Source organism: Micrasema longulum, unplaced genomic scaffold (genome assembly GCF_059751315.1).
Source record: "Micrasema longulum isolate JH-2025_06_02 unplaced genomic scaffold, ASM5975131v1 h1tg000620l, whole genome shotgun sequence".
In the NCBI taxonomy this organism is placed as follows: Eukaryota; Metazoa; Arthropoda; class Insecta; order Trichoptera; family Brachycentridae; genus Micrasema; species Micrasema longulum.
Window position 1 is genome coordinate 25,275 of NW_028277816.1, and position 12,629 is coordinate 37,903.

The following is a 12,629-nucleotide window of genomic DNA, read 5'->3' on the forward strand; positions in this document are numbered from 1 at the left end:
CATGGAGCAGAAATAGAAGAAGACCTAAAAAGACATGGCATGACCAAATCCAACAAACACTTGAAGATGGACATATTAAAAGCTGGAATAATCGGGGCGCGTTCATGAGAAGATCTATGAATGAAGAGGAAGTGAGATCTAAATGCAAAGATATAGTGATGTGGTGCTCTATCCTCTCTGCCTACCCTTACGGGGAAGCGGCGTGATAGTTTGTTGTTGTTGTTGTTATTGTAAAAAAAACATTTCTCTAGAGCCATAATTCAGAGAGAAAATACGTGAATACGTTTGTATCAAGTAAAGTCGGACCGCGTTTTCTCTTAAGATTAAACATAATTAAGTATACTTACAAAACTTTACTGAAAAATGTTTAGTAAAAAACGTTCAGATAAACGTAAAAAAGATGTTGTTACTTTTCATTCTTAAATAGGTACCTGGGTACTTGTTTATGATTGAATTCCAAATCTAAAAATGATAGATATTCGAATGATATTGAATTTAAGTAGGTACCTAAGTACTTGTTTATGTTTGAATTCCAAAACAAAATAATCAATCATTTTCAAATAAAGAATTCTTTTAGCAAATGTCAAACTCTGCTCAGGGATGCACTTTAGTCAGGAATGCGATTTTCAAAAATGTATAGAATATCAGTTGATATTGTTTTAGTAAAACCAAAAGTCCAGTAAAAAGAAATAAATGGGTAGAAATTATAAGGAATTCAATGAAATAATCTGACATGGATCTATAAAAAAACGAATGTTGTTTGTAAACACAATTCACAAACCAGCTTTTTTATTTACAAAAAAAAAACTTCGGCCATTTTTTTTTGTATCCACATTCTCGGCGAATGCAACCCTGGTGATGGATAAAAAAAACATTTCCGCTCCTAACTTTTTTTGTACTTAATAAATCCAAGATTTTATGAGCTTTAAACCTGTACATTTATGTAAAAGATGTACAAATACAGATTGAGCGTGTTGTTCAGATGTTTATTGAAATTTATGTTTGTGTAATAATTTTGAATTTTTGTTTTTGCTATTATTTAATAATGTACATGCTTCCACTCTCCATTATGTTGTATCCCAACTCAACATAGGGCTCTTGGCCTCATAGAGTTTGGGAAATGTAATAAATATGTATTTGTATGAATAAATAAATAAAAAATAAGAAACTATACTTAATTGTTTTTTTACCCCTTATTCGGACTCACTAGTACATTGGTACACAATTTGTAGTGTAATTAGATTATTTGCTACATAAAATAAAGATTACCCGTCCTACTAGTCAAAACATGAAAATCGCAATATTGTAGTAAAAAATATGGTTTAAATAAATATTTCATGGTTAACATTGTCTGGTCAGGAGGACATTCTAAGGCAACTTATCCTAAAATATCCAAGTATCCACTAGAACATTGGTGGATCACTACAGTTGGTACAGTTGGTATATTTAAAAATACGTATTGATGACTTTTTAAAAATTTTGTTAAATAAAATGTTCTTTATCTCTGTTGTGATATATGTCGATCTTTATACCTGACATCTACCTAAGAGGTGGAATTCAGTCCTTGTACTCCTCGTCTACAAACATTTGGGAATATTAAAAATATTGTTCATAAACCAACCGATCCAAGACCCTTTTTTCGAAAAGTGATTTTTGGTGTTGTCCTGACCTACGTGAAATTCGGAATAATCTCATCTAAATTAATAAAAATGTCGGTTTTTTTTACATGACTGATACAACATGTGGAAGAAATGTGGATATTAAAATATTAGCAGAGTAGATAGTACTACACAGATTACATCCAGCCAATTTTTAATTTTTTTTATTTACATGCATTAGTTTATTGCACATTATTTGAGACATATGTCCCAACTCCCTGGGACTAAAATGATCGTAAAATGTCTAAATTTTCCTATTCTTTTCTTAGAAAGGTTCTCCATCTCTGTTGAAATATCTTACAACAATTTGTATTTACCTTAACTAAACTCAAATAGAGCATTATATTAAGTCGGTTTGATTTCGGAAGTACTTTGTTCCCAGTAATATATGAATTTTGTAAAGCCGGGAAGTAGGGATATCTGTGGTAATCAGATTTATGTCAGTTCCGCCCTAAACTAGGGGTACCTACTTACTGGAGCATGGTTAGGTCTATAGGTTAACATTTACCTTATACTTTCGACGTATTGCGAGATAAACTATCAAACTGTTAACTTTGAAGCGTGTATGTTCCAGAAAGCGGAGAGTTTGATTTTGATTTGAAGAATATTAAACCGGAACATGATATAATCTCTCCAACATCTCATTATTATACTGTAATATCTCGTGTTTCTTACAGTAAAGTTTTTCTACCGATCGGTATCCGTACAAAATTCCAAACAACTTTAAGACTATCGGACGATTAAGAATGATATTAGGAATAAACATTCTCACAAAAGTTTTTAAAAAAAGTAATTGGAAGGTCGCGTTGTTAGAATATAAAATACATATCTATAGTTAAAAAATTCTTCAACTCAATGTTCTATTATCATTTTCAATGTAGGTACATAATATAAGTATGCTTAAAAATAGTGAATTTACTATGAACCATTACACGTAAAATCATAATCTGTAAACAAAACCATGTTTACCACTTTATATCTGTATTTTATCTGTGTTAAAAAGTATTTGAAAAAAATCTACTGTCAAAATTTTCGAATTGCTTCCAATTCGCAGACGATACTGCTCTTGTAATTTTTCCATTTATTTTTTTATTTTTTTGTTCGTTTTTTTTCCATATATATATTATTTACAGAGAAATATAATTAACAAAAATACACTTAGGATAAACACATCTTAACATTAAAAATAAGCCATTCAAATGTAAAAACTGCCCAAAAATGCTTCAAGAAGATTTTTCAAATCTATGGAGTAGTAATAAATTCTAAAAAAACTTAAATTGTTCATGTATCATCACCTAAATATAAATTTGAAAAAGAAATACAAGCTCATATGAATTTTTGCCTTAATTAAAATTCAAATATAGAATCAGATTCTTAATTGTCCTATTATAGATGTAAATAATCATAAACATTTAGGATAATTAATTATTGATTCTAAATTTAGTTGGGCTGTTCATATTGATGGAATCTGCTACAGTTTAAGATACTGGGTTAAAGTCATTTTTGAAATCAAAAGCATACTACCTTTCAAAACGTTAAGATACATATATACCTCGCTCATTGAATCGACTATATCTTACGGAGTGCCTGTCTGGGGTTCTCACCTTCCAGTCTCATCTGGGTAAAATTTATAATATTCAGGTGAGACTATTAAAAGGAAGTGTACCAGATAGCATAATCCGTGAGGCGAAATATATGGGAGAAGGTGTATATTTTTAAATCCTGTAATGTCCTGCCGGTAAAACAACTTTGTGACTACAAAATTATTGAAGATCGCTTTGTTGATCCGAAATATAAAAAAAAGTTTCCCCCACTCAACACTAAATTAAAAGCTGATAGCTCCCTGGTCATTCCTCGAAGTAAAAATTACTTCCGAGAACGAACATTAAATTGCATTATTCCAAGGTTGTTCAATGATCTCCCATAAACCATCATTAATATGAAAGATATTAAAATGAAAAAAAATAATTTAAAAAATATCTTCTAAATAAATAAATAAATAAATTTGTATAATATAAATAAAATAATGTAAAATAATCCTGTCATAAAAAAAAAGGGGTCCCACCGAAAAGTTTTTAGACTTAGTGGGTAACAAATAACAATATGTATTTTAAAATATCGAATAAACGCTGTTCTGCAGCACTTAAACTGAAAAAAAATCTACAATTGAATTAGAAGACTATACAAATACTACCCTCGTAATAAAAACATATATATATTTTTCAAATGTATTATTTTTATTTTTTATTTATTAATGAAAAACAACCGTTGTTTTATAAGAATACAAAATATAAAAATAGTACATATATCCAGTTAAAGTTTTTCACAAATATAATGAGAGAACATGTTACACAGTAAAGAGAAAAATAACATATTATATAAGACATGAGAAAAAAAAGAGCTCGTAAGAAGGTTAAGGGATGAGGAAATAGAGTGGAGAAGTGGAGGAGAGGGATTTTCATAATATAGTTGACTAATTCAAAATTTTGATATTACGATAAAATAAACATAATTAAAGGAATATAAACTTATTACACACGGACAAATGTTTCATTAATAACCTACATTTCAGTGACACAATCAACACCCAACGTTCTTTGAAAATAAGATTATTTTGGTATCAATATTGTTCCACTAACCTATTACCATATCACATTCCTTTAAAATATTGAATGGAATTATTTATGAGTAATTAGTTTTAAGACTTCACAGCTAAATAACCAATCGAGTGAGCAACAGTGCGCATTATTTACAATTTTAATAATATGGCAGTTAATCAAAACCAAACAATATCAATGGTTTCAGTTACCATAATGGCTCTCATGTTTGTACATTTTGTTCACGAGACGAATTGCTTACACATAATAAGTGGACCGCAAAAACTAAAAGTGTCGATTTATATAACAAGTCTTTGCAAAGATACTAAGAAGTTTTTAACGAATGATTTTTATCCTGCGTATCAAGAACTGAAGGATTATCTGAATGTGGAGTTCATCCCGTGGGGTAAGGCAAAAAGAGATGAAAGTGGAATCACGTGTCAGTTTGGAGAAGCAGATTGCAAAGCCAATAAAATTCAATCTTGCGTACTGAATTTGATCGGAAACGATCAACCAAGACAGGTAGACTATCTTGCTTGCGAATATGTCAACTTGTTTTCAACCAAAGGCAGTTTGCAATGTGCCGAAGATACGGGTGTTCCATCAGTATTAGTGCAAGAGTGTACGGACTTGAACATGCTCGGCGATCATCTGCAGAGAATAGCAGAACAGAAGACATCTACTATTCCAATGACCTTTGTTCCAACGATTGTTTACAATGATCATTATGATCCTTTAATTCAGGAAAAAGCTTTAAGTAACTTTGCGGACACTACATGTGAGTTTCTTCCAGGAGTTTGTGGATTAGTTTCTAGATAAAATTAAACATTTCGCTAATCTAAAACATATGTAAATATCTTTATGTCTTTACATTAAATTAACGGATATATTTTTGCGCATGCAATATACTTTAAGTTCTAATAATGTGTTGTTAATAAACATTGGGAAATATATTCCTTTTTCTTTTCATGAATACATCAAAACATAAAAGACAACGCCATTCATCCCTCACATAGTACTAATATTGCCTTCTATCCTTAAATGTCACCCATCCCTCATTTATTATTAAGTGTTGGTATTTTTACGAAGGCGTTTATTGGATTTGAGTTAATAATTGTAACTTTTAAACTAGATGTGATATTTGAACAGTGTTTCAAAAAGAGTTAATGTAAATAAAGTACATATCCCTAAAGAATACACATTTATTATTAGTTCTGTAAAAAAATACATATTAAAAAGATTTAAAAATAGTTTTAAGCATTTTGGTTTGCGTACTTTTTTTTTAAATGACAGCAATACTAATATAATACAACGAAAATATTATTACACGAAATAAAATTAAGGTACCAAAATAGTTCGTTTTAAGTACGTTCAAATCATTTGATATACTTATAATCTCAAAGAAGTTACTCAATTCTGCTATTACAATAAAAAGCCAGTTTTTTACTGAAATTCATTTTGTCTTATAATAAATGTGATTTCAGAAATAAAGAAGATGTAATTAAAAGAAATAGAATAGGAATGATTTATTTGAAATTTAGTCAATTATGACTAACCCACATAACAAGAATAATCCATTATCACAAAAAAGATGGTCAATAGGTTATTTTCATAACCGATAATATAGTCTGACTTATTACTGTTTTGTTGATTAGGTCAAAGATATTGTGTCTGTATTTTTTTAATAAAATACCTACCTATTATTGGATTATCTCAGGTTTTAGAAGAGTGAGATTTATTAAAATAAGGGGAAAAATTGAACCAAGCGTAAAAATAATAGTAAGCTTGGAATAATAATTAAAACATGTTTGTTTTGGGAAAAAAAGATTATTATAGATTAAAAATAAAAGGGTAAAAATAAAATAACTAAATTAAGTAATGGAAAAGAAACAAGAGAAAAAGTTGTAACATTTTATTGTAGCTAATTAGATAAATCTCACTAATATCGTAACAATTCGAACTTTATTACTTGTCAAAAAATCAACAGACTATAAAATGCTTCTGATTTAAAGAAATTTACTGATGTTTCCATGCCTAATGGGCATATACAAGTAAACATTACAAAAATATTCCAAGAAAGGTTCAAACCTATCATAAACCTGCGCAAACCTTTTACAGTCATGCTCAGAATAAATTATCACAGTGAAGATGGTTTTTTAATTAAATTTATATTCAACAACTTACGTTGTGAAAAAAACAGCCATTGATAGGCTCATAGGTTTCCTATATACGAACTTATAAATCAACTTAAGCTAATAGTAAAAAATGGTTATTTTGTTACTAAAATTAATTTGTAGGTAACTGGCGTTTTTTTGCATCACAACAAATCAATTACAGTAGTGAATTACAGCACAGAACACCCTAGCATGAAAAGGATCACATTTGGATTAATGTGATATTTTATTTATTTTATTTCATTTTATTTGGGATTTTTACAGCTATTACATAAACAAAATAATTAGAAAAATCTTAACAATACTAAAGCCAATTAAAAAAATCCACTGTAAATATAATGACACATAATATATAAGAAAAGAAGTTTAGTAATTTTATTTGTGTGACGTTTGTATTCATGTGTATGTGAATGTGTGTATGCGTGAATGAATGAGGGAGAGGATACATGTGCGTGTGGGAATGAAAGAGGGAGAGGGTGCGTTTGTATGGGTGCGTAAGTATGAAAATAATATATTTGCTTAAAACTTGTAAATTGTATTAAAAATGGTACAATAAAGAGCTTAGCTCAAAGGAATTGATCTTGGAACCCTTGTATATATATGTGAAGACAGGTGCCACCGTTTTGTAGCCAAAATTCAAGGACAGTATTTATTTGTAATGTCGTATACAATACACTTCATGAAATCAGCATTAGTTATTCCCACGTATCAAGTATATTTAATGTAGGGTATTGCTCCTTTAGAACAAACCTTTTGAACTTTTTCAAAGGTGGTGAATGGTAATGAAACCTTTAGTATAATAATTATAGGAAGTAGAACCTTTATGATTTTCTTGTTATTTTAATCCTTTGAAATATTGCATTATTTAATTAAATTTTTACATTTATTTTGGAATTGTTTTAAGCTTGTACTAAATGTGTTACATACTTTTTGGGTTTAATTTTTGTTTCTTAATCACGAGTAAAAAGAAATTAAAATGTTTAAAAAAAATAATTAAACCGAATACGTTCATTTCATAAGTTTTTCAAAAGGAAATTTCGCCGTATATGTCAATAAAATAAAATAAAAAATAAAAAGTATTTAGCAAAAATCATTGTAATATATGCATATTACACCACGAGAGCTGTCTATGAAACTAAAATTAGTAATATTATTTTTTCCACACGAAACCACAAAAAATACCAAAATAGATAATTTTTGCTTAGACACTGATTAATGTATCGACATCAATATTTCCCAATCGTTCAAATATCAAATAATTTAATCTACTCGTATTATACAAAATAATAACAATCAGTCAACAGAATCAATCTATTTATAAAATGTTTAAATGTTATTTAAATATGATTAAGTGCCTTCATGCACAATAAAAATAATTTGATTAAAAGTTAATAACGCATGTTTATTTGAAAATTAATACATATTTTTCGAAACGTTTCTAAGGCAAAGAATGAAAGACAAAGTTTCTTGGATAGACAAAAAAATAAGTGGTAATGTACGAAGTGTGTAATAAAAGATAGTAGCTACCCACATGCTAATAATTTTAAATGTTTTTTAAAATGCATATTATAAAAGTAAAGTACGCAAATAAAAACAGTGGAAAATAACAATACCTACGGAAAGAGTTAAGTGTTTAGTCGTTGTGAAATATTTCATTTATCGGATTATTACAGTGAGGAAGTTCAGCGCAACGGAGAATTGGAAATAAGAAATGTTTTTTACTAGCGGTAAAAATTAAAGCATTTAATTATATTGTAAAGTTTCCCAAAAACGTAGGAATAAATTAATAAAAAATATTTTAATTAAAAAAAACTAGTTTGCAAACACTAGGTACGTCATAAGTTCTTCGGAATTAATCAATGATAGAGTGTTGTGATAGATTTACGATTTCTGGTAAGCCAACTCACGAATCAGCAGAACTCACCGGTTAAAACTTGTGATGTCTCATACGGAGTAATTTTAAATAACAAAACATTAAAAAATCATAGCGCTGAATTTCGAATTAGCAATGCATTAAAAAAAATAGGCTGAGTTTTATAGTCCATTAATTTTGATTTATTTAAAAGCCACAGAACTTCCACATTAGACGCGAGTTATCGTGGTATAGTCGTAAACTGCGCTTGTCGGAATATTTTATGTAGGTACATAATTAAAAAAAATAAAAAATAGCACCGAGTCGAAAACCGCGTGTATGGTGTCCCTTAATTACATTTGTGCTGTGTCACATACAAAGTTTAAAAATAATGCCAAATATTGATTAAAATAAAGATTTAACATTCATATTGGTGCCATTAGGCATAAAAGCACCTTAGAAGAATCACGCAAAGATGAGGTTTAAGGGAATAAGTGCGATTTTTCTTATCTTTCTGGCTAGCTACAGCCAGGGGCTAGAGGTTGTCGAATCTCGCGCTGATAAACTAAAGATTTCTATTTACACCACCAGCCGTTGTTCAGATACAAAGAGGTTTATCAACAACCAGTTCTACCCAGTTTACAAGGAGTTTAAAGACAATCTTGACATCGAGTTTATTCCATGGGGTAAATCCAAGCGAGGAAGTAATGGAGAGATAACTTGTCAATTTGGACCAACTGACTGTACTGCAAATCGTCTTCAATCTTGTGCCCTGTCTCTCCTGAAGGACCAAGCGAAGCAGGCTGAATATATGGACTGCGAGTTTTCTACATCTTCCTCTATTAGTTTGAACTATGCATGCGTTTTGAAGGTTGGGCTTTCGGAAGCAGAAACCAAGAAGTGTTACGATTCCAGTGTGGGTGATCAACTCCAAGCCATGGCTGAGAAGAGAACTGGAGAGATTACCATGGTGTTTGTCCCTACAATCGTGTACAACGATAAGTACGACGCGAACAATCAGTCTGCAGCTTTTAATAACTTCAGAAAATTTGTGTGCGAACTGCTTCAGCAGAGTGATCCTAAAGCATGCCATTAAAATATTCTCCAAACTACACAAAAAAATAAATACGTCATTTGGTACAATACTTGAACGCATAAATTTAATAGTTATCAGTGTAATTAAGTTATAAAATAAATAAATCTCCATGCAGTTTTTTATGAAAATAAATACTTTACATCCGAACAACCAAGTTTTTATTTACTTTATTTTTATTTCTACACTTGTCGACTATTCTGTATTTTTCTTATTAAGGAACTTTGTATTTTTTTAAAAATTGAACATTTATTGTTTCTTCTATCGAAAAGTTTTTTCATTGTTGTTTAGAACATAGCTATTTCATTGTGTTTTTTAAACGCAACTACTATAGAAAATATAGTTGTGAAAAATTAGCATTCTTTGTATTATGTTATTAAATAAAAAATAGCATGTCTAATCGCCTTTCTTTGCTTAGCTTTGCTAATACGCAAGCCTCGTTCGATACCCAGTAAGATCTTGAAATATAATATTTGATAACTGAGTATTTTATATTACTCACATAAACGCGAAAACAGCGAGTTATATCGTCCACATATTTATAAACCCCATGTCTATATAAAAAAACATATTAGAACATTGTTATAGTACGAGATTTACACATAATGAAGGTTTAGTAATCCCAAAGCTACGCAACAAATATGGAAAAAGAACACTATAATATGTGGTTCCAGTTGTGTTCGATTTGTTGCTGAACGATCTCAGAAATGGGACTACCAAGATTGATAAGGGCAAAATAAGAGAATGGCTATTCGATCAGGAGTTAATATATGAATAAAAATATAATAGGCATTAGAGATCCCTTTTTATCGTTTTTAAAATCCTACCTCTCACATAGAAAACAAAGTGTAAAAATCAATAACTTCATATCAAATAGCTTCCTAGTAACTTCTGGTGTACCACAGGGTGCCCACTTGGCCCCTCTTCTATTTAATCTGTTTGTTAATGATGCTGCTAATGTTTTTTCTTTTACAAAATTCTGGCTTTTTGCTGACGATAACAAGATACTTAAGCTAATTAAAAATATTGATGACTGTGTCAGACTCCAAGAAGACATAAATGCATTTCATACTTGGTGCAAAACTAATAACATGGAACTTAACATCGATAAATGCAAAATTATTTCATACCATAAATGTAAACATCCTTTTATTTTTGATTATAAACTTAATGGCCAAGTTCTTTCGATTGTCACCTCTATAAGAGATCTTGGAGTGATCCTAGATTATAAACTAACTTTTCTGGAACACTTTGATAATATAGTAAACAGATCCTTAAAAATTTTAGGCTTTATTAATAGAACTACGTCTGATTTCCAAAGTATGCTTACACTTAAAACACTTTATTGCTCTTTAGTTCGCCCTATTCTTGAATATGCATCTGTAATCTGGTCCCCTCATTATGCTGTTCATATCAAGCGCCTTGAATCAGTTCAACATCGTTTTATAAGAAAAATTGCATGGAAGATGGGATTGGAAAGAGGAGACTATTCATATTCTGATATGGAGAGGTTTTTAAGCATATCAAGTCTTGAAAAACGCAGATGCATTGCAGATATAATCTGCATGTATAAAATTATGAACTGTCTCATTGATGCCCCTGAAATTTTGCAAAAGATTCTTTTTAACGTTCCCACCCGTAGACTAAGAAATAATGAAATGCTTTTCCTCGGTCACTACAGGACCAATTATGGTGCACAGTCGCCTTTGCCCAGAATGATCAGGCGGGTGAACGATCATCAAGATCTTGATTATTATGGTGTAAGGATGTCTTTCTTTACAAATCAGCTAAAGAATCTGTATAGTTAGCCTATGCTTTTTACTTAATCTAAAAAATCTATCATCTGTCTTTGCTGCTTATTTCTGTTCCTTATATTTTTTTATTCCTTTGTAAAAATTTCTTTTAATTGTAATGTTTATAATGAACTTTGTCCGTAAATAAATAAATAAATAAATAAATAAATAAATAATAATACCCTGCTTAATACAAAAACGCGTTTTAATTAAGTATTTTTTTAAACCCACACACCCACATACACCCACTGTCCCTCTTTCCTTCACACACGCACATAAACACACATTCAGATACACACACATTCAGATACACACACATTTTAATTTTTTTTTTTAAAAGAGTAATACTTGAGTTCTTATTATTTACTCAAATATTTAAATTTTCAGACCATTTCCTAAAAGTCGTACATAACTTGTGTTGGAAGAATGGAAATCGAGTTGTGGTAGAGTCGGATTTAAACCTCGGACCTTTGAGTCCACAATACTACAGCGAGATCACAATCCGGTTTAATCCGGTGAATACAAACGTCGCACACATACAATTTTGTAAATTATTTTCTCATATATTATGTATTATTAGATCAATAGTGGATTTTTTTCATTGGCTGTTGCATAGTAAATATTTTTCTACTTATATTATATGTAATAGCTGTACTTGTTACCAATTTTATTTATAGTAGTCCTACTAAACTGCATATTTAAAGTTCGTCAGTAGGAACAATACATATTTAAACCTTATACGTTTTTAACATATCCCATAAATATTTTTTAGAAAAAAGCATTTTATTTTTATTTTTTATCTTAAAATATTCATGTATTTGAAAGAAATTCAAAAATGTTACTACGTTCTATAGGCAATATCCTCAGCATACTTCTGTCTCTTAAGCATTCTAGAAGCATTTAATGTATTTTGGGTACCTATATTATATTTTAGCGTTCTTCTATCATATTTGTTGCAATATTTTGGGAGAACTAATCCATCCGCACTAGTAAACCTTGTTTTATATCCATGTTTTAATTAAAATTTTATTATGACAATAAATCCGAGAATGAAAATTCAACAGTGATTAGAGCCGATACAGTATATATTATAATATTGATATGATGAATCAGTTCAATGATACTTTTCCATAACAAACATTCGTTTCCGATAGTAAATAAAAGCCAATAAGGAAAAATATTGATGAAAAAGATATTGATATTTTCGAATCGATTGTATCGAATTCAGAACATTATTTTAATTTATGTGATAGTCATCTCAAAGTTGTGTTATATAACTTTATATCAATTGAGATTAACAATGATAAAAAAAGGGTTGTCACAGACTGGCAGAATAGTTGAAAGGGAAGAGAAAAGAGATTGGGTATCGTCCACCTGTAACCTAGTTTTAGGTGAAGACGCATGGGCGAGAGTCACTTCTTCCTCGGAGTGACTTTTTGTATAAGAAATACCTCACTTTTGG

At 29.9% G+C, this 12,629-nt stretch overlaps 2 protein-coding genes across 2 annotated transcripts; both read left to right on the forward strand.

Annotated features, from left to right (window-relative positions):
- Positions 1-4,372: 4,372 nt before the first annotated feature.
- Positions 4,373-5,208, forward strand: LOC148280065 (GILT-like protein 1). Its single transcript, XM_088228972.1, has one exon. It carries the CDS (start codon positions 4,424-4,426, stop codon positions 5,072-5,074), a length of 651 nt encoding a protein of 216 aa, XP_088085098.1. The 5' UTR covers positions 4,373-4,423; the 3' UTR covers positions 5,075-5,208.
- A 2,926-nt stretch (positions 5,209-8,134) lies between these two features.
- LOC148280066 (gamma-interferon-inducible lysosomal thiol reductase-like protein) lies at positions 8,135-9,521 on the forward strand. The gene has a single exon (XM_088228971.1). It carries the CDS (start codon positions 8,757-8,759, stop codon positions 9,375-9,377), a length of 621 nt encoding a protein of 206 aa, XP_088085097.1. The 5' UTR covers positions 8,135-8,756; the 3' UTR covers positions 9,378-9,521.
- The last annotated feature ends 3,108 nt before the right edge of the window (positions 9,522-12,629 follow it).

Bases quoted from the DNA above. Each gene is read 5' to 3' on its own strand.
- LOC148280065 (XM_088228972.1), top strand. From the start codon at position 4,424: ATGGCAGTTAATCAAAACCAAACAATATCAATGGTTTCAGTTACCATA.
- LOC148280066 (XM_088228971.1), top strand. From the start codon at position 8,757: ATGAGGTTTAAGGGAATAAGTGCGATTTTTCTTATCTTTCTGGCTAGC.